The sequence below is a fragment of the Podarcis bocagei genome, assembly GCF_964188305.1.
Source record: "Podarcis bocagei genome assembly, chromosome: 2".
Classification (NCBI taxonomy): Eukaryota; Metazoa; Chordata; class Lepidosauria; order Squamata; family Lacertidae; genus Podarcis; species Podarcis bocagei.
The window spans coordinates 11,251,903-11,270,882 of NC_138126.1; the positions used below are offsets into that span (position 1 = coordinate 11,251,903).

Here is an 18,980-nt window from a genome sequence, read left to right on the forward strand (position 1 = left end):
AACAAGGCCGAGTGGGGGGGGGGTCTTGTCGTCTGAGCAGCCCAGGACCTCCGGACACACCGCCCAGTCTTGTACCCTGTGGAGGTCACTTCTGCGCTGCTGACACAGTGGTTTGACTTCACCCCCGGAGCCGCACTCCATTGTCTATTGAGACGGACAGATACCGACAACAATGAAATAAAAGGGAGAGGGAATGCCTACTCCAATTAGAGACCTTGGATTAGTTAATTCTACATTATGGTGCTGGAGGAAACTCTTGAGAGTCCCATGGACTGCAAGAAGATCAGACCTATCCATTGCAGCCTCATTTTAAAAGTAGCCCATAGATCAAAACCAGAAGGGGAGGGAAACATAAGGGTCCGACTAAGTCCTTAGTCCGACTAAGTCCAAAGGCCTGGTGGAACAGCTCTGTCTTGCAGGTCCTGCGGAAAGATGGCCCTTAGGTATAATAATAATAATAATAATAATAATAATAATAATAATAATAATAATAATAATAATAATAATAATAATAATGTATATCCCGCCCTCCCCAGCCGGAGCTGGGCTCAAGGGCAGCTAACAGAAATTCTTTCCAGTTCTACAAATCTATAAATCTATGATTCTATAAACAACCAGGTGCACTCTCCCTCATGTCCCTAAAAGCACCAGGGTTTTTTTATTCACACCAGGGACTTTTGACATTTTTAATAATCCAAATCGGAGATGTCCTAGTTTTGGTTTGCTTTTTTTTTTTTTAAGACAGCGATGCCCCGAAAGGGTTAAGCTGAAGGAGTTTCCCCCTCCTACTTCCTAGAGAGGACAGGAGAGAGGGATGGAAAGGGATTAGCAAATTGCCCTTTTTCCTGTATGTAGTGGGGGAAAGGGGGAGTGGGCTGCATTGCATTGCTTTGCATCTGCAGGAGGACTGGAGAAAGAGGCAGAAGCAGCAGAAAGGCCCAGAAAGGAGGTGAATAGCTAAAGGGAGCTGGCGGGGGGGGGCAGGAAAAGCACTGGGAAGGGAGCATTGGGGGTCATCTGGAAAGGAAGGGGGGCAAAGGAGCAGGAGGGGTAGAAAATGAGGGAGGGGAGACAGAAAAGCTCCTTCAGATCCCCCCACGACACACAGGATTATTCTGTTGGAAGCTGCCCAGAGTGGCTGGGGTGTAAATAATAAATTATTATTATTATTATTATTTATTATTATTATTATTATTATTTATTATTATTATTATTATTATTATTATTATTATTATTATTATTATTATTATTATTATCATCATCATCATCATCATCATTATTAGAATTGAGCAATGGCAAACCTATCATCATCATCATCATCATCATTATCATTATTCCCACTCAGCCCCTTCCAGATCCAGCAAGAGCTTTGCACAAATGTAGGATTGGGGCTGGTTCGGTTGGGGATAATGGGGAGCAGTGCCTCCCCCCCCCCCCAGTTCAGCCATAGGAAGCTGCTGCCTCTATCAGACCCTCCAAGTGTCCCTATTTTCCAGGGACAGTCCTGGATTTAGAGAAGCCGTCCCAGTTTCTGATTTGATCCCACAATGTTCCGCTTTTTTTATTTTCATTGGAGAAATGTTGGGGGGCTACGCCGCCAGGGGTCAGCAAACATTTTCAGCAGGGGGCCGGTCCACTGTCCCTCAGACCTTGTGGGGGGTCAGACTGTATTGGGGTGGGGAATGAATGAATTCCTATGCCCCACAAATAACCCAGAGATGCATTTTAAATAAAAGGGCACATTCTACTCATGTAAAAACACGCTGATTCCTGGACAGTCCATGGGCCGGATTGAGAAGACGATTGGGCCGGATCCGGCCCCCGGGCCTTAGTTTGCCTACCCATAGGCTACGCTATATAGGAAAGACAGTCCTGTATAAGGGAAGCTTTTAACGTTTGATTGGGCTTTTTATATTTTGTCGGGAGCCACCCAGAGTGGCTGAGGCAAGCCAAATCAGATGGGTGGCGTATACGTAATAAAATTATTGTTATTATATTGAGTCAGCCCAGTTCATAGAATCGTAACGTCGGAAGGGACCATGAGGGTTTTCCAACCCCTGATAATGCGGGAATCTTTTGCCCAATGTTGGGGGGTGGTGGGCTCGAACCCATAACCCTGAGATTAAAAGTCTCGTTTGCCCAGTATTGTTTACACTGCCAGGCAGTAGCTTTCCTGGGGTTTCGGTCTTTTCTCCAGCCCTACCTGGAGATACCATGAAGTAGGTTCTCAAAGCCGTGACAGGAAAGCATGGCAAGTCAGGTGGGAAGATCTGAGGACGATCAAAGAAACATTTGAACATTTCATTTGTGCTGATGAGAGTTTGTTTGCCTCAAATCGGACCAATGTAAATGAGATTATCGGCAAAAGCAAGCTACGTATTTAGGTGCGTATGCAAAAGGCTCGTTTAGAATTATATTCTGGGAATGACTGATGTTCTTATGTAGCTGCATTGTTTTATACTTTCCGTACGTCCCACGATCATGTTATAAAGTAGTTGTGTTACATGTTTTAAATCAAGCACTGCTAAGAGTTGTTTCTTTTTGTTCCATCAATTAAAAAAATAATAATCCTGGTGTGGCGTGAGCAAATTTTTATTCTCAAAGTGTGTCCCAGAGAAAAAAAAGTTTGAGAATCACTGCCATGGGGACCTTCTGAGTGCAAGGCAGATCTCTACCACTGAATTACAGCTTTTCCTCAGCCAGCCTCTCTCTTTCTTTCTTTCTTTCTTTCTTTCTTTCTTTCTTTCTTTCTGGCATTTCCCATCCACTTCCAGGCAGCATAAATGCGGTAACAGTAACGAAGCATGGCAGCTTGCAGCTTCTACACAAAGGCGCAGGAGCCCCATTATCTCCTGCAGCTGACCACGATCTTCTCTTATAGTCAGATTTCTCAGAAAGAAAGAAAAGAAAAATGGGAAGAGATCATTTATTCCAGCCCTACGAGAGGCTAACCGTTCACCTCTCTGCTTTTCTCTCTGCTTTTCAGGCCCTTGCTCACTGTGGTTTCTTCTGGAATTTTCCACAGCGCACCTTTGCCCAGGAATGAAGATGGAGGAGGAATATCCTGCAGCCCAGGGAGAAAGAGAGGAACCGGAAGGAACAGGGAAAGCCGCTCACGCCCTCTTGAATGCTGGTGGCCGCAAACCCAGGATGGATTTGGAGGCACAGGGTGAACTCCCCAGAGCAAGGCATTCGGGGAACGCCGAGGGGTTCCTCGAAAGGGGGACCCCACATCGCGTGAAGGAGGAATCGGAAGAGGGCTTGGCCCATTGCTGGGAAGCCCAGTGGCAGGAGTTTTTGAGGACAGTGGAGTCCCCTCACTCGGAATGGGGAGCCCCCCAGTTGCCGGAGGCGCCCACCCCCTGGGACGACGCCAAGGGCTTCCTGGCCTCCTTCGAGCAAGTGGCCCAAGCCTGCCGGTGGCCCCGGGAAGAGTGGGCGGCCCGACTCCTGCCGGCCCTCAGGGGAGAAGCCGAGTGGGCCTTTGAGAGGCTGGATGCCAGAGACAGAGAGGATTATGGGAAAGTGAAGGCAGCCATCTTGAGAGGGGACGCCTTGAGGAGGGAGAAGCTGCGCCAACACTTCAGGCACTTCTGCTACCAGGTGCACGAGGGGCCCAGCGGCGCCTACAGCCACCTCCAGAAGCTCTGCCAGGGGTGGCTGAAAGTGGAGAGGCACTCCAAGGAGCAGATCCTGGAGCTGTTGATCCTGGAGCAGTTCCTGGCCATCCTGCCAGCGGAGATCCAGAGATGGGTCAGGGATCGCGGCCCGGAGACCTGCTCCCAGGCGGTGGCCCTTGCAGAAGGTTTCCTATTGAGGCAGCGGGAGACTCGGGTCAATCTGGAAAGCCAGGTGGGACCACTTGGCTGTGGTTAGTGTCAGTATCGGTGGCCTGGCCTTGTCCGGCTTGTGGGCTTCCCATTGGGGCGTCTCCTTGGCCACTGTGAGAACAGGATGTTCGGCTAGGCAGGCCTTTGGCCTGATCCAGGCTCCCCTTAGGGCTTCATGCTGTCCAATTCCGAGTTGCATGGCTGGGTTCTGCGACTCAGCAACAAAGCTGGCCACAGAAGGAATCCCCTTACAGTCCTACACGCTAGCAGCCAACCCGACTGCCAGCCCTTACTCAGGAAAAACCTTATGTAGTTACCCTCCACACAGAAGAAGGAAGGTATCAGGAAATCATATAGAATTGTAGAGTTGGAAGGGGACCCCCAACGGTCATCTGGTCCAACCCCCTGCAATGCAGGAATCTCAGCTAAAGCATCCAGGACAGATGGCCCTCCAGCCTCTGCTTAAAAACCTCCAAGGAAGGAGAGTCCACAATCTCCCGAGGGAGACCGTTCCACTGTCCAAACAGCTCTTGCTGTCAGAAAGCTCTTCCTAATGTTTAGTTGAAATCTCCTTTCTTGGAGCTTGAAGCCATGGGTTCAAGTCCTGCCTTCCAGAGCAGAAGACAAGCATTCTCCCTCTTCCATGTGACAGCCCTTGAGATACAGTAGACACTCAGGTTGCAAACATGATCCTGTCAGGAGTTCAGCCTACACTCAAGTAGGACTCTGGCAGAGACACATGCCCGACTGGCATGTTCTCTCCCTCCTGATCAATCGTTCGGGAGCTTCAAAGTTTTCTTCAGCCCGAACATCACAGCGACCGATGCCAACTGACACAACACACTTAGGGATCCGCAGAGTCTTTGCATCATTGCATGACAGACCTCAGCAACTCAGCATTTTGGCTAATCTACTTTATTTACATATAAACACACACACGGAGCACTGCAACATGGTTCCCTCTCTCTAGCATCAGGCAGCAAAGAGAGAAAGAACAAAGGACAATAGTCCCACTTCACGGAACACAGTAACAGAAACATCCTGCCTCCATCACATCCCGCTCTGTGGAGTCAATGTGAAAGACAACAATCCCATGACTGCAATCATGGAGCAGGAATTCTAACACATCCATGCGGGAGGCAGCATTCGCAACCCGCAGCGCCACGTCTGCGCGCACACGGGTTGCACTTTGGCGCTTCTGCTCATGCACAAAGTGCGATTTAGCGCTTCTGCACATGTGCGAGCGCCGAAACCCGGAAGTAACCCGTTCCGGTACTTCTGGGTTTTGGCGCGTCCGTAACCCGGAAACGCGCAACCTGAAGCGTCTGTAACCTGAGGTATGACAGTATTTGAATATGGCTCTCATGTCTCCTCTCTTCCAAGCTAAGCATACCCTTCTCCTTCAACCATTCCTCATAAGGTTTGGTCAGTGTATCTGACTATTGAACAGAAGGTTGGTGGTTTGAGCCCACCCAAGGATGGCTGCGGGCAGGATTCCTGTATTGCAAGGGGTTGGACTAGATGGCCCTTGGTGTGACTTCCAGCTCTAACATTCTATGATTCTATGATGGGCAGGTGGGCCGCAGAGGAACCTCTAGTTTTGCAGTAGTACAGAAGTGGGGAAAACCAGTCCCAAGAAGACTGAGCGTGCTCAGTGGACGCAGAATGCTGACTGGCAGTAGGGCAGAGAATGTGGGGATGGGATGGAATGGTATGGCTGGAAAAGGGCCTGGCTGGCATCCTGAACGAGCGCTCCTGAGCGGCGACATTTTGTTGCCCGGTCTGTCTTGCGCCTAAACATGCCTTAATGAAACTGAGTCCCGATTCCTCCCCTTTTCATGGCAATGAGGTCGCTACAGGCAGGATGGAGGACGCAAGCAAACCTTTTGCTTCTGCTACTTTTAATAATAATAATAATAATAATAATAATAATAATAATAATTTATTTATACCCCGCCCATCTGGCTGGGTTTCCCCAGCCACTCTGGGTGGCTTCCAACAAAATATTAAAATACAGTAATGCATCAAACATTAAAAGCTTCCCTAAACAGGGCTGCCTTCAGATGTCTTCTAAAAGTCTGGTAGTTGTTTTTATCTTTCACATCGGTGGGAGGGCATTCCACAGGGCGGGTGCCACCACCGAGAAGGCCCTCTGCCTGGTTCCCTGTAACTTGGCTTCTCGCAGGGAGGGAACCTCCAGAAGGCCCTCAGTGCTGGACCTCAGTATCCGGGCAGAACGATGGAGGTGGAGACGCTCCTTCAGGTATACTAATGCAAGAGAGATGCTCTGCTTGTTGCAGGTGGTCTTTGAGGAGAAGGAGGAGGTGGTGGCTGCGGCTGCAGGTTCCTCCATGTCTGGCCAGAGGCCACCTGAGGCCAGGGAGAAGCAGCCACATGCAGCAGCCAAGCAGGAAGAGGACGAGGAGGACCTGCTGGGTAAGGAGAGGAGGGTTTTCCATGTGTGCCTTGGATAGTTTGACATTCCCTGCTGGGCTGACCTCCATAAGCTACTCTCCGCTTTTCTATCTCCAGAGCCTATGGACCTCTCTGCATTATACATTTAAAGCAGTAGCCTTTCATTTTAAATTCATGATTTCCCCCCATACATCATTGGAGCTGCAGTTTGCTAAGAGACAGTTGTTAGAAAGCCTCTCTTCCAATTCCCAGAGTGGTTTGACCACCTACCTCTTCACAAGGAACTCTGGGAATTTTCAGATTGAAATTCCCGGGTGTCAAGAAAGGTTATTTATGTATGCAACAACTGCGGCCTGTGCTTGGCTAGCCCAGAAATCAAAAACGAGTGAGGTCCCAACTAAAGAAGAATGGCGGCTTAAGTCAACAGAATATGCACAACTCGCAGACTTAACATATAGAATAAGAGAACAAGAAGAACATACGTTTAGAGAAGATTGGAAAACGTTGATTGAATATATGGGAAATAACTGTACAGCTGAAAACGCTGGCAGCAGTAAGATAAATTCAGCAGTGTAGTTTTGATGGAGGCAATAATGGAATACTGAATGGTATAGTTTTTGTAAAATATGCAGGGATTTATGATATGTAAAATGAACCATGGAAAGAGAAGAAGGGAAATCTTAAGGATGTAAAATGAGTATTTTTAATTGTAAAACAGAAAACTTAATAAAATTATACACACACACAAGAAAGGAACTCTGGGAATTGTAACTCTCTGAGGGGAAGAAAGGCTTGCCTCACAATTCTCAGCACCCTTAACTGACTACAGCTCCCAGAATCCTTTGGGGGAAGCTGTGGCTGTTTAAAGTGGCATCCTGGTGGAGATGTTGTGGGATGCGATCCTCCGCTTCTCTGCGGCCCAAATGAACTCATTCGTTTCAATGTGTCCACACTGAATAGAACCTAGGCCACATTCAAAGTGGATTCTTTAGTTGAGATTCCTTCATTGCAGGGGGTTGGACTAGATGACCCTTGGGATCCCTTCCAATATATAATATTAAATTTCTGTTTTACGATTTAAAGTACCGTATTTTTCGCTCGGTAACACGCACCTGACCATAATACGCACATAGTTTTTAGAGGAGGAAAACAAGAAAAAAAAATTCTGAATGAAACAGTGGATGTATCATTTTTGTGCTTCATGCTGTGGCCACAGACATGTGATCTGATGGTGAATTTGGGCTGACCCAATGCAAAGATCCTGAGGATCCATGTGAATCCATGCTTTGTAACCACGTTTTTGCACCATTGCAGCCCCAGGCAACAGTGGGTGCGTGATTTTTTTGGTGCAGGCTGTAGCCATGGATATGCTATGTGATCTGATGGTGAATTTGGGGTGACCCTATGCAAAGATCCTGAGGATCCATGTGGATCCGTGCTTTGTAACCACGTTTTTGCACCATTGCAGCCCTGTTTTTGCATCAGATCATTGCTATGTGATCTGATGGTGAATTTGGGGTGACCCTATGCAAAGATCCTGAGGATCCGTGTGGATCCGTGCTTTGTAACCACGTTTTTGCACCATTGCAGCCCTGTTTTTGCATCAGATCATTGCTATGTGATCTGATGGTGAATTTGGGGTGACCCTATGCAAAGATCCTGAGGATCCGTGTGGATCCGTGCTTTGTAACCACGTTTTTGCACCATTGCAGCCCTGTTTTTGCATCAGATCATTGCTAGGTGATCTGATGGTGAATTTGGGGTGACCCTATGCAAAGACCCTGAGGCAGAATGCAGGAAAGCAGCAGCTTCCTCTTTTCAAGGCTTCCCTTCTCCGGACTATTGATATTTGCCTGATTTTTGCCTTCACTCGCACCTCTCGGCTCCAGGGACCACACATTCGCTCAATAACACGCACAGACATTTCCCCTTACTTTTTAGGAGAAAAAATCTCCGTGTTATAGAGGGAAAAATACAGTAGTCATTTTTACATCCTTAAGATATTTTACAAAAACCATGCCATTCAGTATTCCATTATTGCATCCATCAAAACTTATTCTCTTCTTCTATATGTTAAGTCTGCAAGTTGTGCATATTCGGTCAACTTAAGTTGCCAATCTTCTCTGGTTGGGACCTCGATGGTTTTCCATTTGGGGGCTAACAAAACACAGGCTGCAGTAGTGGCATACATAAATATACCACTTTTTTGACACCTGGGAATTTCCATCTGAATTATCCTGAATAGAAAGGACTCTGGGGTTTTTGGAGAAAGTACTTTTAAACGTTTTTTTCCCCAATTCATTATGTATCATTTCCCAATATTCTTTTAACCTTTTACGAGTCCACCCCATATGAAAGAACGTTCCTGTTCTGTGCTCGCTTCGGCAGCACATATACTAAAATTGGAATGATACAGAGAAGATTAGCTTGGCCCTAGAAAAAAATTTAAAAAAAAAAAAGAATGTTCCTGTTCTATGAATATTATTAAGGAGGTCTGTGATTGATTGATTGATTGACTGACTGACTGACTGACTGATTGATTGATTGATTGATTGATTGATTGATTGATTCCTGGTTTTGAATGATTCATTCATGGCTTTTATCAGGTTTCTTTCTTCATTTCAGATGGTGGTGTATGGGAGAGCGAAGATGAAGGTGAACCTTGCAGGACCTCCTCAGAAGCAGGCCAGCAGGAGGCATTGAAAGAGAACTTCTGGAATCAAGATGGATCGAAGAGGCCAGAGGGAATCCACATGGAGAAGGGCAGAGATAAAGCCATTCCTTGCCAGGATGGAGACTTCCATGAAATTGTAGTTCAAGAAGCAGAGAAGAGGAAGAGGAAGTGCCTCAGTGCACATTGGAGAATCCACACAGGGGAGAAAACCAACAAAAGCTTAAAGTTTGGGAAGAGCTTCAGCCAGCACAGAAGCGTCACAGAATATCAGATGCTCCACTCGGGGGTGAAGCCGTATAAATGCTTGGAATGTGGAAAGAGCTTCAGTCAGAGCACGCACCTCACGTCACATCAACGAATCCACACAGGGGAGAGGCCATATAGTTGCTCGCACTGCAGCAAGAGCTTTAACCAGAGCACTAGCCTTATTCAACACCAGAGAATTCACACAGGCGAGAAACCGTACAAATGCGCCGAGTGTGAAAAGAGCTTCCGCCATAGTACGAGCCTTACATCACATCAGAGAATCCATACCGGGGAGAAACCGTACAAGTGTTCCGACTGTGGAAAGGGGTTTTGTAATCAGTCCGGCCTTATTAACCACAAGACAATTCACACAGGGGAGAGGCCGTATAAATGCTTGGAGTGCGGGAAAAGTTTCAGTCAGAGTACGCACCTTACGTCACATCAGAGAATCCACACAGGAGAGAGACCATATAAATGCTCGGACTGCAGCAAGACCTTTTGCGACCAATCAGGCCTTGTTAAACATCAAAGGATTCACACGGGGCAGAAGCCGTATAAATGCTTAGCGTGTGGAAAGAGCTTCAGCCAGAGCACAAATCTTATTCGACATCAGAGAATTCACACAGGAGGTGAAGCCTCCATATTAACTTCCCCATACTCTTAGAGTAGCAGATGAGGTTCTGCTCCTACCATCTTTTGGTTTTGGAGAGCTGAACAGCTGGGTCTCTTCCGTGGTTGCTCCTTTGCGCGACTCCCTCTTTAATGCTGGTGACTCATTTGTGGTTTTATAATTACTCAGTTGGATGGTTTTTAACTGCATGTTTCCATTAATTAGTTTGTAATGACCTAGATAGTTGTGTAGAGGGCCTTCTTGGTAGCAGCACCCTCCCTTCAGATGTCAAGGAGATAAAAAAATTACACAACTTTTAGAAGACATCTGAAGGCAACCCTGTATTGGGAGGTTTTTAATGGATCAATGTTTTTATTATGTTTTTAGATATGCTGTAAGCTGCCCAGAGTGGCTGGGGAAACCCAGCCAGTTGTGTGGGGTATAAATAATAAAATTATTATTATTATTATTATTATTATTATTATTATTATTATTATTATTATTAATTCATGTCAACTGCTTAGGGCAAGGTTTGCCAACATGGTGTCCATGGGTGCCCGTGTGTCCACCAGAACCACTGAGCCTCTTGGGCTTGCCAATCAGAAGGTTGGCAGTTCGAATCCCTGCAATGGAGTGAGCTCCCGTTGCTCTGTCCCAGCTCCTGCCAATCTAGCAGTTCAAAAGCACACCAGTGCAAGTAGATAAATACCGGTAGGTATTGCTGTAGCAGGAAGGTAAGTGGCGTTTCCGTGCACTCTGGTTTCCGTCACAGTGTCCCTTTGCACCCGAAGTGGTTTAGTCCTGCTGGCCACATGACCCAGAAAGCTGCCTGTGGACTAACGCCAGCTCCTCAGCCTGAAAGCAAGATGAGCGCCGCAACCCCACAGTCACCTTTGACTGGACTTAACCGTCCAGGGGTCCTTTACCTTTTAACTTTATGGCGCCTGTGAAAGGTCCCACCAAATATCCCCTCAAAAATCCGCAATGTAGGAGAGACTATTTGTTCTTCCTGCTCAGTTGCTGTTTGTACTGTCTCAGCCTCTCCTACATTGAACATGCCCACTTCAGACATGTCCATATTTCATTGGATGCTAGAACAAACACTTGCCCTCCTTCCTGCTCTGAACAGGTGCAAAGAATTTCTCTCTCTCTGTGAGCAAGCACTGTGAATGGCTGATGTAGGTGCCTCCCCCCCCCCATTAATTGAGGGAGGTCCTGTTGTCTCTTTTCTCTCTTGCATGTGGTAGCAAGAGACTTTGTGTTATGCGCACACACAGCCTAACAATGCCCCGTCCAATGCAAGCGTTGTGTGTGTGTGTCTCTGTAAGCCAATGGATTTCAAAGGGCCTCCAATGTGGGCATCTTATCCACATTTACTGGAGAGTAATGGACGGATGGGTCCATGTCAAGTTTCGAACACACTCATTAATAGCTCTTGTCTTTTGTGGATTTTTTTTTTAAGCATGAAAAAATTCACATTTTAAACTATGCATTTTAGGCACCAACTCCCTCTAAAAATCCCATTTTTCCCTGGTATGCTTTCTAATACCGTTCCCCCTAAAATATGCATTTAGTACCCTTCAAAACAAACAAACCAACCAAAATTGCATTTTAAAAAATTAGAGGCGTCCATAGCTGTGCTCTAGTCTGCATTAAAGTCCTGGGGTGATGAATTAGGTCAGATCACTTAAAAAGTGTGGTTTGAACTAATTTCTTCTCTCTTCCAAAGCCCCATTGAACACACTGAGTGTCCTCCTTCAGAGTAAACATGCACACGATTAGACCGTGCATAGGATGAGGGTGAGATTGTGTGACTTTGGCATTAGCATTTTGTGTTGGTCCTTGCTTCCAAATACGTGCACTTTCTTTCTGTTATATATATCTGTTATATTCTCCGTTATATTTTTATTAGGTTTCCAGTTGTAAAGAGTAATAGAGACACAGCTTATAAATTAAATCGCAGCTGTACACAAAGCAGTGTTAATTCTCAAAAGGAAACCAGATTTGTTGAACAAAGTAGCTTTCTTTGCTTTTCAAATCCCACTGTATTCAGATCGTCCCAAGAGCACCTGGATTTCCGCTCACACTCAGCCATGAGGCAACTGCTTTGCAGCCAAGTTGCTCATTCCCATTGGATCGGGAAAACATCCTCTTCACTATACAAAAAGAGACTCTGCAGAGGGGCCAGAATAATAGGGCTGTTCATACTGCATTGCTCTTACATCAGGGCAGCCTCTGGCACTGATTGGCTGAGCTGGTTCGTGAGCATTCTGAGTTCTGACTACTAAGGGAATGAAGTTGTCTCAAGATTTGCTGTCTGTCCAGACCCTGTGAGGGAAGGGTAAGCTATCAGTTTGGCTGGGATTTTTAAAAAAAAGAATCTCACACGAGCGCTGAAAGAGGGGGAACGGTTCTCGCTGTGTAAAAAAATTAAGGAGCAAGGGAGCACAGGCTGTTTAGCTGAGGGGAGGCTCCAGATTAGGAAACAGATTGAGAATCAGGAACCAGAAGGAGGACTTGAGGGAAAGATCAGGGGGGCACAGGCTGGGGAGGCCCGGCCTGATGGGCGGGGTATAAATAATAAAATTATTATCATTAAAAAACAAGAACGAAAGGCCCTATTAGAGAGGAGACGCTGAAGAAGCCACAAAGCTCTCGGGTTTGGACGGCCTCTATATGGTGGAAGGAGAAATGAAGTGGTGGTTCTCATGAAACTGGTCAGGGGGCTAGGATAAGCTACAGAAAGTGGGCTGTGCCCCCAAAACTGGGGTCTATGGGCATTGTGGAAAGGAGGAATCTGAGAGAAAGGAGGACAGGGCATAGCCAGTCGGGAGGACCGCCTGCTTGTCATGCGGAAGGCTTGGAAACAAATGGGTCTGAAATCCTGGAGAGCTGCTGGCAGTCAGTCAAGACTAGGAACCGGGTAGTTGTGGCCCTGGAAAGGTTACTGGACTCTTGCATCCGCTATCCCTGAGCACTGGTCATGCTGGCAAGGGGCTCTTAGTGTCCGTTTCCAAGTTATGGTTACCAGACTTTTTTCAATGAATCCGGGGACACTTTTTTTTTTTTGAAGCCGAGTAGCAACAGGGAGTCAGTAGTGGGGATGGTGAGGCCAAAGACCCTGGGCCCAAGCACACATGCATATTGTATAAAGGTGCAAAGCCCTTCTTTCGCACCCCGTGAAACATAAATGCAGTTTTTTTAAAAAAACTGGGCAACGGCGTGCCGCCCACCCGTGACTCCCGAGCCTTCCCCAATCTCCTTCCCCCTTCATTTTGACAGATCAGGGAAGGTTCAGGAGTCACGGGCGGGCAGCCGCTGCCCAGGAGGGGCCAGCCTGGTAGTGCAGTTGGCTCTGGCGGGCTTCAGGAGCTACTCACTGCTGTGGCGTCCGCCATATTTCCTGCACCACAGCAGCGAGCCGCTCCTGAAGCCAGCCAGTGCCAACTGCACTACCAGGCTGCTGAGGCTGCGGCTGCCACATTTCCTGGGGACAGATTTGCAAATCCGGGGACTGTCCCCGGGAACTGGGGAGGTCTGGTAGCCCTATTCTAAGTGCTCACAGACCTACTGTTCAATTATCTGTTCTTTGATCTTTCCTGGTATCCACACAAGCTGACCAGTCGGAAGATGGGGACATCTTGCCTGCCTCCAATCTGCAGGGATCTCATCTCTTCTCCAATAACGATGATAGATTATAGGCAGAGGCCCTGAGCTCTAAGTGGGGCTACCTTTGAAGGTGACCTGGTAACGACAACTAATCCAGAATGCGGCAGCCAGACTGGTGACTGGGAGCGGGCGCCAAGACCATATAACACCAGTCCTGATAGACTTACATTGGCTCCCAGTACATTTCTGAGCACTGCATTTAATATCTATATATAGAAGTTTACTGCTCCTTGAAATGATTCTATCATCTTTTGTTTTACCCATTTTGTTGTACAATAAAACCCCTTTTTGCTTTTGAACTACCCTAAGTCTCAAAGTACCAGAGTTCCCTTTTTTTTAAAAAAAGCAAAAATAGCCAGTAGTGAGAGGGGGCACACCTCACCCCACCTGCCCAAATATGAGCCACCCCAATAACACTGAACGTTCTGCTGTTACCCAATCGCTGAAAATGGATTTTCACGTTTGCTTGCCACAAGGCTTAATCTTCTCACCTTGAAATTAGGAACATAGGAAGCTATGACTGTTCTGCATATAACTGCACATTACGTCAAGCAGAAAGCAAAAGATAATTCAGCATTATCTTTAATATATAAAACACCACCACCATAATCACACAAATCTCTAGAGACCCAGGGTATTTTATTTACCATGTTTAAAATATCATACACATCTCAATTCTCACGCAGAAAGCAGTTTACGTTACAAACTTAATAAAACCCTTTTAAAAACAGGGCTTTTTGTTTTTAGAAAAAAGTACATTTTTAAAAACTATTTGAAAAGCACAATCAAAAGTTTTGACAATAGGAAAGCATTTCAACAACAAAAGCAAAAGCAAAAGTTGCCTTTTAATAAATTTTAAATCTCCGGAAAGTCAGAACAGGTTGACTTTATGGGTGCCAAGTTTTTCCAAAATGAGGTTTGTGAAGAACTGCTCCTGAACTCAAAAGGTCTAAGTCCAGGTAACCCCACTTGGGGCAAACCAGTTGTCGGAGATCATATTCTTTGCCATTCGGCAAATTTCAAGCTTGATTAGAAACAGCTCCCTCAAAAGAACATCTACTGCAGTTGCCAAGATAAACATGATTTGACAATCGAATAGTGAACTTAAAATAATTATGTCAGGATCCGACTAAGCCCCACTACAATCGTTAGCCTGGGGAAAAGCAAAACACACACACAAAAACCCCAAGCCTGCTCTCGATTTCCTCCACAGTGAAGACGCAAACACCACCTATGAGCATCTTAGGCTAGCAAAAAATATAATGTGATTTGTAACCAAGAGGGCTGCTGGAGGAGAGGCAGATCATGCCATAGTCGCCCCCCTTTTGCATTTCCATACTGGTGTGGAGAAAGGTGTTTTGTCCCTCTGCAACTAGGATGGAAACCAAGCAGGCGAACAGAAGGCAGGGACAAGCCGTTCCTCCTCCGCCAACCTGCTTGCTCGCCTGCACAGAGCTCGCGCTCACCTATGGCGACCAGGCACATTATGTTAAACACAAGGCTGGACCCATCTGTCCTCATGTTGATGCCAAGGTCTGAAATCAAGACGTGTCTCTGAAAATTATGGGTGAGCGTTCTTGGTTGGGGACACATTTTACGGCTCAAGAAAGCTCCTGCGCAGCTACCATACTCGGGGAGATGATCTTTTTAAGGCAGAGAAATTCTGAGCCATTCTTCGGTGTCGCAATCAGGAATCCCTAAGGTGCTGGCAAGGGTTTGGAAGTCAAACACAGCCCTCCAACACCCCCCGGACCTCTCCCTACGCCACCCCCTCGCTGACCCCCACTTCGTACTCTCCTGGAGAGGTTTTGCCTGGCTGGGATGAGTTCCTGCACTCTGGTTCTGCTTCTTGCAGGCCGGGGGAAGAGAAGAGGAGCTTGGAAACGGGCCTACTGTACAAAAGTATACCGCCCCCCTAAAAAGCATTTGTTGCTCCACCCCTTTTGCCCCTGGCCCCACCCACCACTGGAACATGGCCCCCTCAAAGAGGTTGTCAGAAGGGGATACGAAGATGGGTTGCCATACCTGTGCTAGGGGGTCAGGAGAATTGGTGTTTGCGACGGCATCATGGAGGGGGGTGCCTACAGTTCAGGAAGATCTCAACTGCAGAAGAGCAGCTGAAGAGAAAAGGGAGGTTAAGAATTCAGCCTCTCAGAAAGGTGAACTCGCAACGCAGAGAAGCCTCGTGGGCCTTGTCGTTATGAAAATCCTACACCGTCTTGCCCCACCAACCTCCGTCCCAATTCCTCCCAACGCACCTGGCAACCAGTCTCAGCATTGCCCCTTGTAGGACTCAGCAGGGAGAATAGCAGAATTAGATTAGGATCTGCCTGTGTTGGCTCTGGCACCACCTGCTGTTGGGCTCCCTGCCTCCCACCCTACCAAAGCCCTCTTTTTCAAGGAGGCCACTGTGAGAGACCGCAAAAAACGCACGAGGGGTGCATCTTCACAAGCAAAGCAAAGCTGCCAATCACCTATCTATGTTTAAAAAGCTGACCGTTTCGTCGCACGCAGGTGTGACCAAAGATCAGGATGGGGCAATTCAAATGGTGAAGAGGCACAGTACCGAATGGCTGGTGTCTCTGATGGGGCAATTCAGATCCAGTCCTTTCATCTTCGTGAGCACATCCCTCATTTTTACTTTCTCCCGAATATGAGAGTGGCCATTATGCATTTGCAAGCAGAGGGGAAAGAAAAGCGCAGGCCTTGCGGAGTAGGCAAAAAACCTGCCCACCAACCAGTGGCGTAGCGTGGGGGGTACAGGGGGGGCCAGCCGCACCGGGCGCAACACCTGGGGGTTAGGGTTAGGGGGCGCAAATCCACGGGTTAGGGGGCGCAAATTACTTGCCTTGCCCCGGGTGCTGACAACCCATGCTACGCCACTGCCCCCGACACGGCCAAATCCACCCAGCTCTGCTAACGCCAACATAAAAGAGAAGGGACAATGTCCGTTTCAAGATTGCAAGTGAAGGGGCTGTGGGAAAGAAGGGAGCGGCAGAGGAGAAGGAAACCAGGATTGTCCAGAGAGGAGGAGAGAAGCTGAATAAAAGCTTGCACTTCGGAAACGGCTTTTTCTTGGGTGCAAACCTTACATCTCATCAGAGAATCTAAGCAGGGGAGAAAGGACATCGGTGCCCAGGCTGCGACAAGAGCTTTTCCAACCCGAAGAGGCTCAAAAGGCTCCAGAGGAGCCACACAGAAACTGTCAGGATTCACCAGCATCACGTGAGAACCCAGGTTTTTCAGGGACAGGCGAGCGTCTTCTTGAACCTTCTTACAAGCTCTTCACTTTCATGATCAAAGAAATAATAATCACCTTACCAAATATTGTTACGTATTCCAGGGTGTCAGTTGTTAGCAAGGACAGGCCACTTGCCCTCCCCCCCCCCAATACCTATAAGATTTGGGAAAGGGGGGGGCAAACTATTAACCCAGCAACACGCCTCCTACTGGCCACCTGTTAGGACTGCAGGCAATCTCCCAAGAGGAAAATAATCTCGGGGAGGAATCAGAGTCAAAGGTCCGTCCAGGACTCCCTAACTTTCTTGCTGCAGGAAGTTCCCCCGCCCCAGAATGAGATCCTGCTGGCAGCTTCGTAAAACTCTTGCAGGGGACTGGGTCTCGGGGGGGGGGGCGAGTAGAAGGAACAGGCTAGTGCGATGTTCACTGGGTACAGTCGCAAGTGAGACTTTAAATCAACGGTGGGAAGGCTGCGCCACCCCAACTGCATTTCATCTGGCTCTCTGTGTACCCACTCTAGTCTTTGCTCTCTAGTCTAACCTTCCTGTGATTATTTCCTCTTCTGCATTATGTGTAGGTGTATGAGAGAGAAAAAGAGAGAGAAGCTTTCCCAGTTAAGTACAATGGTACCTCTGGTTGCAAACAGGATCCGTTCCAGAGGCCCATTCACAACATGAAAAGAACACAACCCGCAGCGGCACGTCTGCACACGCATGGGTTGCGATTCACCGCTTCTGCGCATGACGTCATTTTGTGCATCTGCGCATGCACGAGCGGCAAAACCCGGAAGTAACCCTTTCTGGTACTTCCACAGGACGCAACCTGAAAGAACGTAACATGAAGCGGACGTAACATGAGGTATGACTGTAGACCAAAAAGACGGGGAAAGCCTGCAAAATTTCTATGGGATGTGGGTGACCCAATGGAGCCTCCATATGCTGCAGCAGTCTACCTCTGGACACCAGACGCTGGGGACAAGGAAGAGGGAGGGAGGGAAGGAGAGAGAGGGAGAGAGAGAGAGAGAGAGAGAGAGAGAGAGAGAGAGAGAGATGAGGTGGCAGAGAGAATGTTATGCAACCCTTCAAACTGCCCACTTTTGGCTCTTTGCCCCCATCCAATACCAGCACGCACCCCTCAAAAAAAAGATTAAAAAAGCTTATCTGCAAGGGAATGCAGTCCTCAACAGCTGTAACTTTGGAGAGTTGGGGAAAGTCATTAAAAAAGGGAGAGGGGGACTCTAATGAAAAAGTAGCCTTTTCAAATACAGTGGTACCTCGGGTTAAGTACTTAATTCGTTCTGGAGGTCCGTTCTTAACCTGAAACTGTTCTTAACCCGAAGCACCACTTTAGCTAATGGGGCCTCCTGCTGCCGCCGCGCCACCGGAGCACGATTTTCTGTTCTCATCCTGAAGCAAAGTTCTTAACCTGAGGTACTATCTGTGGGTTAGTGGAGTCTGTAAACTGAAGCGTATGTAACCTGAAGCATATGTAACCTGAAGCGTATGTAACCCAAGGTACCACTGTACTTGATCATTATCTGACGATACAGGACTAATATTTTACAGGTCAGTTGGCTGAACTGATTGAGACAGATCAAACACGCAAGCCGACCGAAGGGCAAAGGCTGGGATGGCTTTTCCCCCTGCTTGGTAACTTGGAATGCCAGCGCAGGGGACGGGAAGGGCAGCTGGAAAACGACGAGAACTCAGCCTCCCTCCCTCTGCTCTCAAACCTGGCAGCCGCCCTACAGCTAGTTGCAAAACAGAACGCGAAAGGATATAAAATCGCGCCCCCCTGCCCTGTCTGCATCTCCACTGAAGGAGCATTTAGTGCTGCCGTTTATAAAGGATGTGGCTTTTAATCCCTGCTGGAAGGGGGAACACACCTGGTCGCCAGGAGGCAAGCTCAAATCACCGCAGGCGACCAGACATGAGGCTAATTGCTAGGACGCTCAGATGTCTCATAAGATGCCGCCTCCAGTTGAAGTTTCTCCCCGCACTCGAAAACGTTGATAGTGTCGCTCAGCGCGTAGATTTTCTGATGTGTTGCGCACGACGACGGCTGGCTGAAGTTTTGGCTGTATTCCGGGCATTTGTGGGGTTTCTCCTCGATGTGGATTCTCTGAGGGTGAATAAGGCCCGACTGCTCAGAGAAGCCGATGTTTTTGTACGTTCTCTCACCCATGTGGATTCTCTGATGAGAAGTAAGGTAAGTGCTCCTGCTGAAGCTGTTCCCGCACTCCAGGCATTTGTGCGGCTTCTCCCCGGTGTGGATCCGCTGGTGCGAATTCAGGATC

At 47.7% G+C, this 18,980-nt stretch overlaps 2 protein-coding genes across 7 annotated transcripts in view; one reads left to right on the plus strand and one right to left on the minus strand.

Moving 5' to 3' along the window:
- LOC308580684 (uncharacterized protein) overlaps positions 1-18,980 on the minus strand; it is a 41,403-nt gene that overhangs the window by 10,040 nt on the left and 12,383 nt on the right. For 3 of the 4 annotated variants that reach the window (XM_081182700.1, XM_081182698.1, XM_081182699.1), the window contains exon 4: positions 16,992-18,980. This exon is cut by the window's right edge and continues 514 nt beyond it. In XM_081182700.1, coding sequence (XP_081038826.1) covers positions 18,620-18,980 — 361 coding nt within the window. In that variant the 3' untranslated portion in view covers positions 16,992-18,619. Of the gene's footprint in view, positions 1-16,991 lie in introns of those variants that run through there. The other variant, XR_014004841.1, reaches the window with a different exon arrangement.
- On the plus strand, positions 754-10,244 carry LOC308580595 (uncharacterized protein). 3 transcript variants are annotated; one of them, XM_081182486.1, is made up of 4 exons: positions 754-949; positions 2,987-3,834; positions 6,131-6,266; positions 8,871-10,244. In XM_081182486.1, the coding sequence occupies exons 2-4, from the start codon at positions 3,043-3,045 to the stop codon at positions 9,827-9,829; spliced, it is 1,887 nt and encodes a 628-aa protein (XP_081038612.1). In that variant the 5' UTR covers positions 754-949; positions 2,987-3,042; the 3' UTR covers positions 9,830-10,244. The 3 variants fall into 3 exon arrangements, with proteins under 3 accessions (XP_081038612.1, XP_081038611.1, XP_081038610.1); XM_081182485.1 differs by having other exon boundaries at positions 3,026-3,852; XM_081182484.1 differs by having other exon boundaries at positions 755-949; positions 2,987-3,852.